Consider the following 13,886-nt stretch of genomic DNA (forward strand, 5'->3'; position numbering starts at 1 on the left):
AAATGCATGGCTGTTCCTCTGACGAAGGCCCTCAGCCTCGTCCACAGATACTGCCAGAAGATTCCTATCCAAAGCTCCTGAATTCTTCATGTCTCTGTTCCTCACTGTGCTCTCAATATTCCAAACTCACAGATACTCAGTATCCTGGCAAGGCAGAGCACTGCTCATATTGTATTGCTGTGGTTTTATCATTACAGGTTGAGAAATACAGTTTTAATTATTGTTTGAGGAGAAAAGTATCCTAATGCCCAGTGGTATATCTTATACATCTTACATAAGACAGATGTATAACTGGAGGAACAAAACTACCAACAGCCTTCTCCTTCCCATGAGCAGCCATTACCTGCTTTGCAGCTTAGCAGTGGGATGGTTTCTTAATATGAGGAGGTCAAGGGGATGCAATGCTGATACGGGGCAGGGACTGAGTGAAAGATACATCGTTTACATAACAACCGCTAGCATTTGCTTGAAGACAATTCTTGCTAATTATGGGACTGGTAAGAAAAATGCACCTCTTCCTTGTTTTGAGTTGACATTACATGATCTCTTAAAATGAATATTTGATCCTTGAAGAAGTAAGCAGGTATATGGAGGTATAGTTTGTGGTTAGGTGACTGAGGCCTCTGAGAACAGTTAACAGCAGGAGCATACTGGGAAGGTGCAGAGAATAAATAGGCATGACTCATCCTGATGCTGAGACCACAAAGGGCCAAGAAGGATGCCTGTGCATACCCTACGGCTCTGAGAAGTCAAATGCTATCAAAGACTGGTCTGGTCTAAAGAAAAGACAAGGGAAAATGCATTTCTTGGAACAAATAATGGCTTTGGGGTGAGAGCAACATTTGTGTTTAAAGGGCAGACTGTTCTCAAAAGGCAAATGAACACATATGTTTTGTCAGTAATAAGGAAAAGGAAGTCCTGCATGAAGGCACAGGCCTGACACCAAGGTCAGGACCCTCTGAGTGAAATTTAACTTCGTGGGTACTTTTTACGTGGACTCTAATGGAGTCCCTGTTAAATCAAAAACATCAGAACACTTTGGAGCAATACACCAAAAGCTTCCACGTCCACAACAAAACATTACAATGTCTACGATATAATCCAGAATTATTCAACATACAAAGATCCAGGAAAATGTGACATGTTCTCAAAATCAACAGATGCCAATGGTGAGGCGATCAGATGGTGGCATCAGCAGACAGGAGCTTTAAAGCAGCTATCATAACCATGCCCAGGGAAGTGAAGGATGTTCACAATAAATGAAAGGTAGGCAGTACCAACAGAGAAAGAAAAAAAGGGAATTAACAACTGAAAACATACAAGGGTTGAAATTTTAAAAATGCTCAATAGAAGGGAAATGACAGAGGACAAAGAGGGTAAACCTGAAGACGTATTAATAGAAACCATCTAATCTAAAGAAGAGAGAGCGTGCTGAGAAAAAGGTGAACAGAGCCTCAGAAACCCGTGGGAGAATTTCAAAAGCTCTAACATATGGATAAATGTGTCCCAGAAGGACAGAGAGAATGGAGCTGAAAAATGGCTGAAAATCTCCCCAATATGGTAAAAGACATAAACTCAACAGATTTAAAGTAGCTTAATGAACTCCAGAACAAGAGAAATTCAAAGAGAACCATGATTAGGCACATCCCAGTCCCACTAACTGAAAACCAAAGATAAAGAAACTCTTGACTGCACCCAGACAGGAAAAACATGTTGCACATGGGGAAGAACGATTAGAACAAGCAAGCCCTTCTCATCTCTGGAGGCCATGGACACTGAAATGACATCTTTAAAGCACATAAAGCAAGGGGCGCCTGGGTGGCTCAGTCGGTTAAGCGTCTGACTTCGGCTCAGGTCACGATCTCGTGGTCCGTGAGTTCGAGCCCCGCGTCGGGCTCTGGGCTGATGGCTCGGAGCCTGGAGCCTGCTTCCGATTCTGTGTCTCCCTCTCTCTCTGCCCCTCCCCCGTTCATGTTCTGTCTCTCTCTCTGTCTCAAAAATAAATAAACGTTAAAAAAAAAATAAAGCACATAAAGCAAGATCAGGTGGAATTCTTTATGGAAATTTTTGATTGTGAAAAAAAGACATTTACAGAAGAAGGAAACTGGAAGAACTTGTTGCCAATGGACCTGCTTTATAAGAAATGCTAAAGCAAGTTCTTCAGTATGAAGAGAAATGAAATCAGTAGGGAACTCAGAGCTTCAGGGACGAATGAAGGCGACTGGAAATGGTAAAAGGTAGGAATGGGGGGAAAACCCACTCTTTTTTCTCTCAATTTCTTTTAAACACACACGATTGCCTAAAGCAGCACTGCCTCCTAGAAATATGTTAATCAGTCAATTAAAAATTTTTTAAGATGTGAAATGTAATGTATGCAAAAATACATATAATATATACAGATTATAATTTCTACATGTAATTAATAAAATTATTAGAGGTTTTGTATTCATTTTTTTCCATACGAAGTCTTCTACATCCAGCATGCATTTCATACATACAGCACATTTCAGTGCAGAATAAGCACATTTCGAGTGCTCAAAAGCCACTTATGAAAACAGTGTTGGTCTAAAACAAAAGTTGTAACATTGTCCTGGGGGATTTATAATGTATGTGGATGTAGCACATGTGACGAGTGTAATAGTCATACAAACTACATGGGACAAACAAAAGTGGGAGAAGGGTTGCCAGGGTTCCGCATTTTACATGAAGAGAAAATGCAATTTTTAAGTACACTGTGAAAGTATATATATTGTAATTCTTAGAGAAACCATTGAAAAAATTAACGCAAAGAGATATAGTTAGAAAGGCAATCAAGTAAGTTGGAATATACAATATCTGAAAAATCCAGAATATGGATATGGCAACTAAAGTGCAAGCAACCAAAAACACAAGTGGGACTACATTAAAGTAAAATGCTTCTGCACAGCAAAAGAAACCATCAACAAAGTTAAAAGACAACCTAAAGAATGGGAGAAATATTTGCAAACCATTTATCTGATGAGAGGTTAATATCCAAAATACATAAAGAACTCCTACAGGACAAGAGCAAAAAAACCGAAATAACTCAGCTCAATTAACAATTTAAAAAAATGGACCAAACATACAGAGAAGGACAGATACCATACGTTTTCACTCTTATGTGGATCCTGAGAAACTTAACAGAAGACCATGGGGGAAGGGAAGGGGAAGAAAAAAAAAAAAGGTTAGAGAGGGAGGGAGCCAAAACGTAAGAGACTTAAAAACTGAGAACAAACTGAGGGTTGAGGGGGGGTGGGAGGGAGGGGAGGGTGGGTGAGGGGTATTGAGGAGGGCGCCTGTTGGGATGAGCACTGGGTGTTGTACGGAAACCAATTTGACAATAAATTTCATATTTTTTTAAAAAAGTGAAAAAATGGACAAAAGACATGAATTGACATTTTTTCAAAGATATATGGAAGGCCAATAGGTATATGGGAAGATGCTCAACGTCAGCATTCATTAGGGAAATGTAAATTAAAACCACAATGAGAGTGGAGCACCTGGGTGGCTCAGTCAGTTAAGCGTCCGACTTCGGCTCAGGTCATGATCTCACGGTTCGTGAGTTGGAGCTCCAAGTCAGGCTCTGTGCTGACAGCTCGGAGCCTGGAGCCTGCTTCAGATTCTGTGTCTCCCTCTCTCTCTGCCCCTCCCCCGCTCACGCTGTCTCAAAAATAAATGAGCATTAAAAAAAAAAACCAACAACCACAATGAGATATCACTTCATGCCTATTAAAATGGCTATCACCAAAAAGATAAGAAATAACAAATACTGGTGTGGATGTGTGTGGTACACAAGGGCACCCTTGTGTACTATTGGTGGGAATGTAAATTGGTGCAGCCACTAAGACAACAGTAAGGAAGATCCCAAAAAATTAAAAATGGAATTACCATATGACCCACCAATTCAACTTCTGGGTATTTATCCAAAGGAAATGAAAACACTAACTCAAAAGGTATCTGCACCCCCATGTTCATAGCATTATTTACAATAGCCAAGACATGGAAACTACTTAAATGTCCAATGATGGATGTATGGATAAAGAAACCGTGGTACACGCACACAGTATTTTTAGGCCATAAAAAATGATGAAATTCTGCCATCTGCAACAACATGGAAGGAGGACCTTGAAGGGATTATGCTAAGTGAAATAAATGAGACAGAAAGACAAAGATTGTATGATCTCACTTACATGTGGTCTCTTTAAAACAAACACACAAACAAATAAACTCAGTAAAAGAGATCACACTTGGGGTTACCAGAGGCAGAGAGCAGGGAGAGGTGAACTGGAAGGTAGCCAAAAGGTACAAACTTCCGGTTATCAGATAAGTAAGTACCAGGGATGAAATGTATAACATGATGGTGACCGCTAACACTGATGCAGGATCTGTAGGAAAGTTAAGAGAGTAGATCCTAAGAGTTCTTATCATAAGGAGAGATTGTTTTCTTCTTTTTTTATTGTATCCATGAGAAGATGGATGTTAGCTGAACCTATTGTGGTAATCATTTCATAATACATCTAAATCAAACTATTATGTTGTACTCATGAAACTCATAAACGATGTAAGTTATTTCCAAATAAAACTTGAAAAAATAATCATAAAAAATCCAGAAGACAACAGGAAAACAGAAAAAACAGAGGAGATAAGCAGAAAACAAATGATAATACGGTAGACCTAAATCCAGCTAAATCAACAGCTACATTAAGTTGTAACAGACTGGAGAGTCCAACGTCCAGAGATTATGAGGATGAATAACAATGCAAGACCCAATCACATGCTTTTTATAAGCCGCACACTTTATTTATTTTTTTTCAATTTTTTTTTTTAACGTTTATTTACTTTTGAGACAGAGAGAGACAGAGCATGAATGGGGGAGAGTCAGAGAGAGAGGGAGACACAGAATCCGAAACAGGCTCCAAGCTCTGAGCTGTCAGCACAGAGCCCGACGCGGGGCTTGAACTCACAGACGGCGAGATCATGACCTGAGCCGAAGTCGGACGCCTAGCCGACTGAGCCACCCAGGCGCCCCTAAGCCGCACACTTTAAATATGAGCTCAAAGACGGGTAGAAGTTTAACTTATCATGGGGAAAGATATACCATGCAAGCAGTAAGCATAAGAAAGCTAGCATGGCTGTTTAGTATCAGATAAAATAGACTTCAAGACTAAGAGTTTTAACGAAGATAAAGAGGGACATCTCATAAAATACAAAGGTCAATTCATTGGAATGATTTAGCATAACAATGTATGTATCTCACAACAGAGCCCCAATACAGGACACAAAAACTGAGAGGAAGTAAAGGGAGAAAAGACAATTCCACAATCAATGTAACACCCTCTTCACAGCAATTATTTGAACTAGACAGAAACAAAAATCAGTAAAAGCATAGAGGATCTGAAAAACACTATCCACTACCTTGATCTGATATTTCTAAAACACTACGCAACCAACAACTGCAGAATACATATTCTTTTCAAATGAACAAGGTATACTGACCAAGCAAGACCATACTTTGGGCCATAAAATTAAAGTTGGAACAAGGACAAAATCACTATACACTGCCACATTTCACCGCCTCTCCTAAAAACACAGAACAGAAACTTTTTGGGAAATTAAAAGCAACTCTTTTCCCCAAAGGAGGTGACAGGCAGTGCTTAGATTACAGGTGCTCAACAAATGTGTAAACACTTAAATACGCCAATAAACATGAACACCCTGTTAAGATTATATGAACAGCCTTAGAGAACCCAAATTAAAGTTAATTGGGAGAGTATTTACATATTCAATAGTTTTGGAAATACACTGTTAGGATTTATTTCTATTTACATTTAGGGATTTAAGTGTGATTGTGCAAGTACTTTATTCTGTTATACTTCTTAGGTTGCTTCCTTTTTGAAACCATTTTTCTAATATTTCTATTGATCTGATTTTAAGGCTGGAACACTCAAGTCCCTGAGGAAAAGAGAAAGCACAGCCTCAATTTCCATAGCAACTCTAAATCCATCACATTATATTTGTATATGAGAATTTGATTTAAATATATTAATATATGTGAATTTGCAATGTGTCTAAGCTGTAGTTGCCATAGGAACTGCAACTTCAAATTTCCTTTTAAGTTTAGTAAATGCTCACACTTGACAACGGATTCCCGCCCCCCCAGCTATCTTGAGTTGCGGATATGGCTCACTGCAATAAGCTTACAAACATCATGACTCACAATGATAGATGCACTTAATAGGTATCTATCATTATGGAAACAGATATTTTTTTTTCAATATATGAAGTTTATTGTCAAATTGGTTTCCATACAACACCTAGTGCTCATCCCAAAAGGTGCCCTCCTCAATACCCATCACCCACCCTCCCCTCCCTCCCACCCCCCAGGAAACAGATATTTTAATACATGCGCCTCAATGGTAGATCAAAAGCAACTAGAGATACAATGCTTCAGAACGCAGATGGCAGAAGACTTGCCAGGCAGCCATTCACCCTTATGTGACAGCCTCTGCTTACGCTGAAGCTTGTTTCAGTCCAGGTAAGTCACCCAACCGCACACCGATGGGCTCTATGGCTTCTCGGAATCTACACGAGGACATTTTGGATCTGTACTGAAATGGCAGAAAAATCTGGCACATTCTCATGACAACTGAATGCACCAAGTATGTGGAGTGTATCTAGTTTATAAAAAAGCAAACAACCCATGGTGCAGGCCTACAGAAGTAGTCTGTGCGATGAAAAACATTATTATTATTATTATTATTATTATTATTATTATTATTATTATTATTTTGCCAATGTAGACAGTACTTTCTTAAGTGGAGAATCCATTCCAGGATCACATTTCCACTCTAATACGGGCCCTTTGCCACTTATCGCTGCTCTTAATGTATTATAGTCAGGACACGCAAGTTAATTTGTTATTAGCCTACAGAAATATTTGGGGAGAGAGAAATGCACTGCAAAATCAATCAAGTATTCCATGGCCAAATGAAAAAATAAAGACCATCTCTTGCTTTTAGTTCTACCAGCCATTGCTCGTTTCTACTAATGCAGATGGTTGAGAAACGACAAGGCTTAGAGGTGGAGGGCGCCTGGATGGCTCAGTCAGTTAAGCCTCTGACTTTGGCTCAGGTCATGATTTCATGGTTCGTGAGTTCAAGCCCCACATCAGGCTCTCTGCTCTCAGCCGAGAGCCTGCTTTGAATCCTCTGTCCCCCTCTTTTTCTGCCCCTCTCTCACTCATGGTCTCTCTCTCTCAAAAAAAATAAACAAACATGAAAAAAAAATTAATTGGGCGCCTGGGTAGCTCACTCAGCTAAGCGTCCAACTTCGGCTCAGGTCATGATGTCACAGTTTGTGGGTTTGAGCCCTGTATTGGGCTCTGTGCTGACAGCTCAGAGCCTGGAGCCTGCTTCAGATTCTCTCTCTCTCTCTCTCTCTCTCTCTCTGCCCTTCCCCCACTCATACTCGGTCTCTCAAAAATAAACATAGAAAAAAAATTAAAAATAAAAAAAAGAAATTACTGATAGGACATCACTGTTGGGTAACTGTGCTATCCATCGGAGAATTCCCAGAGAGCTGACCCTCACCTCATCATTAAGCACTTAAATTCTGGGTAGACAAAATCAGACTTGTGAAGAGAATGGCTTTGAATGGCTTCAGACCAGAGGCAGGTGACCAGTTTAAAGACTGTAAATAGTTCATGGGGGAGATGATTATAAACAGAATCTTAAGTATTAGAAGGGAACTCTGAGTGGATCAATTAGTGTAGGCTGGTGTCCCAGTGATCCTGAGGGATAAGGAGAGGCATGGAGCTATTTGATCGTCTAATAAAGCATTCAGGCTGATGGGCTGTTTGGTAAGGTTTTCTGAAGTTTTTTTGGCTCTTCTTGTACTGATGCTTGTACTTTCTATTGCGATCAGTCTACTCCTTGCCCTTATAAGTTATGTGCTGAGAAACCATATCCCTATGTTTGTTAGAATTACACTTTTGTATCACAGATTTTAGAAGACATTTTGGCTTATATTTTCTTGGCTGTATTCCCAAGAGCTGGATACTGGACCTTGAGAAAAATGAGGTCTCACTGTATTTATAGGAGCCTTTCACCTATTATAGCTTTTAAAACAGTGTTCTACATGCGATGTACACCTTGCTATAATTTTTTCCACAGTATAGTTTTTCCACCCCACAATGTCCAAGAGACAGAACCTATTTTATTAAAAAGGGTATGACTAGTTTGACTTTTGAAAATATCCTTTCTCCCTGATTAAGACCAATGAGGTGAATGAACATGGTCAAGGTAACAGGAACATGAATCTTTTTTTAAAAATTGTTTTGTAATGTTTGTTTATTTTTGAGAGACAGAGGACAAGCGGGGGAGGGGCAGAGAGAGAGGGAGACACAGAATCGGAAGCAGGCTCCAGGCTCTGCACTGTTAGTACAGAGCCCGACACAGGGCTCAAACTCATGAGCCATGAGATCATGACTTGAGCCGAAGTTGGATGCTTAACTGACTGAGCCACCCAGGCACCCCAGGAACACGCATCTTAAAAGAACTGGTGCCTTCTGGAACATTAAGAACCTTATTTATTAAAAAAAAAAAAAAAAAGTAAAAACCCTATTTATTACCTGTTGACTTTAATGTGTTTTCTGAGCTCTGTCACCCAAGAGGTTAAGCTCTGGAAGAAATCGGTTTCTCTTCCAGGTTCACAGACATTCTATCAAAATGGCACACGTTTCTCTGTGGCTTCTGTGAAAGACCAATGGAGGAAGTGCTAGAAAACGAGGCCAAAGCAGCACCGTGGGCAGTGGTGCAGATTCAAGGACACACTGTGATTGTGCAACAAAAATGTACTTCTGAGGCCTGTCCAATTTCACTACTAAACACTTGAATAAAAAAAGTGGCAGCTGAGTTTTAAGATGAATCTGTACATCAATAACAGCTATAGGAAAAGACCCCAAGACCAGAAATGCCAGCTACCCTGGGTCTCGCCTCTCCCCCCATGTCTTCCTAACTCCAGCTGCCCACCAAAACCCCCGATCCGGACAAAACACACCCCTCTTCTACCCCATCTCTACACTGATCCAAGTTTCTGACCACACTTAAAGCCCAATTTGAACTGCTATAATTTTTTGTTCCCCAAACTCCTTGTGGCCTTTTACCCAACCTCTCCCCAGCACTTCTGATTGTTTAAATAATAAAATAAAATAAATAAAATAAAATAAAATAAAATAAAATAAAATAAAATAAAATAAAACAAAACAAAACAAAACAAAACAAAACAAAACAAAACAAAACAAAACATTCCCTGCCTCTCTAAATCTTTATCAACACTCTTGACCTTATTTTCTTCCTCCAGCATCAGGGTCCTGCTCCACAAGTTTCCCCTCCTTTTTCCTATCGTCAACTAATTCTCCTCCAGGGACCTTTCTCCCATCTTACAAACTTGCTCACTGTGCCTTGTCCTAGAAGCAAACAAACACAGATCAAGGACACTACCATTCGCCTTCCAATCTCACTTCTCGATGCTGTCTGCTTTCCCCCACAACTAAATGTTTTTCCTCAACTTTTTTCCTGACAAATTTGGTGAAGGTGGGATCCCCTCTCACTGCAGGACTTTCCCACTTGTCAGATCACGCCCTCGCCTGGTCTCTGTGATCTAGGCGTATGCATTCAGCACTTTAACAGACCAGCTCTCTAAAGGATTGTTCATCACCTCCCAGGAGTCCAGTATCTTTGGCCTATTTTCAGGCTTCATCCTCTTTGATCTCTCCACAATTAATATTCGGCACTGCTGGTGACCCCTCTTTCTAGAAATTTCCTACTGTTCATTCTCTGATGCTGAGCTTTCCTAGTTTTTTCCCTGATGTTTGTATCTTTTTCTTAGCTTCCTCTTTTTCCTCTTGCTCCTTATTCCTTAGCTTATTTTATATAATTTCATTCATTCTATGGCTTCAGAGCTAGACTTTTATGCTGTCTTAATTTCCTTCCTCCAATTCCTCTCCCCATTCTGGGTGCCATCATTGCACCGAGTGACCCCTAAGGTGAGAAATTCAATGGGCTCGTCCAGGCCTCATTTTACTGGACTCCCTTCCACAGGTTCAGACATTGTTGGCCACTGTGTTCCTTTCCTTCTGCTTCTTTGACATGTTATTCCATCACTTCCTTTAATCTTTCTGGCACCTTCCCTGATTCTTGTGCGAACCCTTGCTTTTCTGTCCAAACATTAAATGTTACAGTTCTTCATGTCAGTCTCTCCTCTTCCAACTGAGAGCTCACTTCCGGCTTCAATTACATGAACATATGGAAGACTCACAAATGTATACTGATCGTCTACACAACATGCTGGTGTTGTTTAGCATTAGTATTGTTATAACCATCTCCTATCCATTCTAATTGGAGGTTGGGCATAAATAGGGAATTTGTGTCATTTACAAAATTAATGTTATTGATTTAACAAGTGTGAACACTGGTTTTCAGAATGGAACAAATCGTTTTCTGACGATCTCACTGTTTAACTGTCTAGTACCACAACTGGTGTTTGTAACAATGACTGCAGTTTTACAAGAACACCCTCCTGCTTGATAAAGTCTGTGTTTTATGGAAGGATGTTTGTAGTTTTAAAAGGTTTTTATCCACAAAGTTTAACAAATTTTAAAGTTCTAGGTATTCAACCTCAATGACTTCACTTTTGGACCAAGCTATACAAAGGAGGTCTTGCTGAATATTATCACGTAAATATTGGCACTGACCATACAGGAAATAGGATGCATATTTCAGTGACTTTTCTTTGAAGGATGTAGAGGATTATTCACATTTAAAAGCAAAATTGGTTCATATTCTGGTTTGTATGACCAGTAATTAGGTAGTAAAAATACTTCAGCTGAAATCTAAGCAGACTTGACATATTTCAGAAAAACGTACCAAGAAAATGAAACCTATCCCTGGAGTATTATTTCAACATATAGCTTCAATGATCCAAAGTGAGTAACTCTGCCTTTTTAAGAGATTAAATCGTGATCATTAGACTTATTACAGATAAGGCCCTGCTATGAAGATAAATGTGGTCAAATAGACGACAATAAAAATCATCCAGAGGCCTAAAGAGATTGACTGCTGGGAAGAATCAAACACAAGAAAGCACACAAGAGCCTGAGCCACTTCCCAAAATGCAAGCAACTATACGATTTCACTGTTCCCATACCTGCGGTGGGGGAGTTTGCGTGATGAGACTTTTTTGGCAGGTTGAAGATCTGTTCGCCAGGGTCGGGGGGAGGGATCGCATCTTGCCCTTGCCGTGCTTCTACAGGATCATACTCCTTCCCATCGTAGTTAGCATCATAGAATTTCTTAAACCATTGAATGAAATCCAGGTTGTCCTGGAAACGCCCCTTCACCAGCTTCTCCACTGGGATCACCTGCAATATAAAATCGCCATGTGAGTCGTGAACCCGTTTATGAGTATTTGGCACAACTGAAGCATTTCCTATAAACTATCTTCTACGGGTCAGGGATTATTTACTGGTCTCCCCCTCAGCTTCTTGGCCAGCTGTATTCTAGAATTCACCTATTTTTTTTTTCATCATATGCAAGCAAAATTAAAATAAAATGCTGTAGGTGTTCTTCTGAATTATTTCACACCTCTGAACAAATGAGATGAAACAAAAAGTACCTTAGCTGTCAAGAGGGGCTGATTCTCTTCAGAATGTATTTGATTACACAAGCATCTCCATGCAAAAATGGGCCTGGGATGTTGTGCTAGTTCAAGATTGATGAGTTTTCCATATTTCTTTTTTAAAAAATGTTTATTTGTTTATTCTTAGAGAGATCGGGCCAGCAGGGAAGGGGCAGAGAGGGAAAGGAAGAGAAAATTCCAAGCAGACTCTGCACTGTCAGTGCAGAGCCTGATACAGAGCTCGAACCCACGAACCATGACATCATGACCTGAGCAGAAACCAAGAGTCAGACATTTAACTGACTGAGCCACCCAGGTGCCCCTTCAGTATTTCTTTCTAACACCTGCTCCTGCTGTGCTGGAATAAACTCCTTCCTGTAAGGATTATAGCTACCAGAGGGTGTGAATGAATAAGACTCAAATCAATCCAAACATACACATATCTAACGGTCTGTAGGAAGCAAAACAAATTTTCCTGTTTTGTTTGTTTACAATGTAGAGAGACAAGCATTATAAACAACTACAAATACAGGGCCTAGGAGTTCACAGGCTGCACAGAAACACGGCTAATGTCCACGGGAGTGAACAGGGACAGAAATGGGGTCTGACTAGGGGAGGCACCGAAGGCATTCTGGAGGAGGAGGTACTCTGTATTCACCTCCACTTCTGAGACAAATCTCAGCTTTTCATAGAGTAACCCTTTCTACTGGCATCCTAGACAGCCAATAGGTACCCCCCCCGCTTTAGAGGTCACACGAGAACTTTCAGAATTGTGACAGGAAGAAATGTGGGGTGACTCATTAGCTTTACTTCAGTGGGCAGCTCTTTTTGAAGGAAAACGGAAAAGGACTTAGTTATGCAAACTGTGCCATTACCAGATTCTGACTTCCTCATCTTTGAGTCGGAATCCTAGCTGAATGTAGGCCATGGGAGTTACAAAGCTAGGGAGTGAGTCAGATGATGTGCACACAATTCAGACACAAACCTAGGGTTGAAAGGGCACAGCTTCACTGACTAATATGAGCAGAAGCCATATAAATTAAACTTTCAGTAAGGCTTTGCCATCTCTGGAACCAGATACCCCTGATACCCTAAAATGGATCATCAGAACCACTTAAAAAATAGAGAACAACCTCTATCAATGACCACTTGAAGAAAATACACCAACTGAAGCATTTTAGGCAAGCCATTAAACTAAATCATTAGCAGTACATTTTTAAAATGTTTTTTAATATGTTTTTTATTTTAAAGTTTTATTTATTTGACAGAGTGCACGTGCACAGGAGAAAGTCAGGGAGGGGCAAACAGAAAAAGAGAATCCTAAGCAGGTTCTGAGCTGTCAGCATGGATCCTGACATGGGGCTTGATTCCCATGACCCTGGGATCATTACCTGAACCGAAATCAAGAGTCGGACGTTCAACTGACTGAGCCACCCAGGTGTCCCAGCAGTAAGTACATTTTTTAAAAATATTTTTGATAAAGCTAAAATTGAAACGAACTCAAGAATAGAGCAAAATAAAGAGAAACAAACTTTGGGAGGAGACTACATTTTTCATGAAGACTCTTCCCAAATTTCACTGAAGTCCACCCTTTTGTGAAGACTCTTCCAGGGAGGGAGACTTGGGTGTGGATCTCTCTCTCTTCCCAAATTTCACTGAAGTCCACCCACAGGGAAGAATTCCTTCCACACATGCACTTAATATTTGACTTTTTGTTTTATTAAATATTTTCATGTCTTCATATGTATAACTTTTGCTTATGCTGATACTGATTTTTAAGTGCCTTCCTAGAGCATAAGGCCCTTTAATTAACATGCTACTTTCTTTTGTTTTCTGCCAAACATGAAAATTTAGAAACAGTTTTAGATGATGGTGCTACATTAACCACTGACAGTAAGCACTTACTTCTGTTAATTACACATTTCCCATCAAAATCAAAGTTTTGGGGCCTAAGCTCAAAATCTGGGGTGGCAAGCAAATCTTTACACAGATGCTGTCCTGCTCTGACAAACACACACAGGGACCACTGTCTATCCAAACAAGGATCCTTGGGGGAATCATAGCATATTACGTTAGAGAGGCCAACAAAGGTGATTGAGGCCAAGCTCCCTTCACTACAAGAATTTTATCCTAAACATTCTTCAACAGTGGCTCATCTCCTCTCTACGTATACACTTCCACGGACATATGGA

At 40.1% G+C, this 13,886-nt stretch overlaps 1 protein-coding gene across 6 annotated transcripts in view; it reads right to left on the reverse strand.

Moving 5' to 3' along the window:
- MAPRE2 (microtubule associated protein RP/EB family member 2) overlaps positions 1-13,886 on the reverse strand; it is a 157,743-nt gene that overhangs the window by 25,038 nt on the left and 118,819 nt on the right. For all 6 annotated transcript variants that reach the window (XM_049620224.1, XM_049620221.1, XM_049620223.1 and 3 more), the window contains one exon: positions 11,224-11,437. In XM_049620224.1, coding sequence (XP_049476181.1) covers positions 11,224-11,437 — 214 coding nt within the window. The remainder of the gene's footprint in view (positions 1-11,223; positions 11,438-13,886) is intronic.

This window comes from Panthera uncia (assembly GCF_023721935.1).
Source record: "Panthera uncia isolate 11264 chromosome D3 unlocalized genomic scaffold, Puncia_PCG_1.0 HiC_scaffold_8, whole genome shotgun sequence".
Taxonomy (NCBI): domain Eukaryota; kingdom Metazoa; phylum Chordata; class Mammalia; order Carnivora; family Felidae; genus Panthera; species Panthera uncia.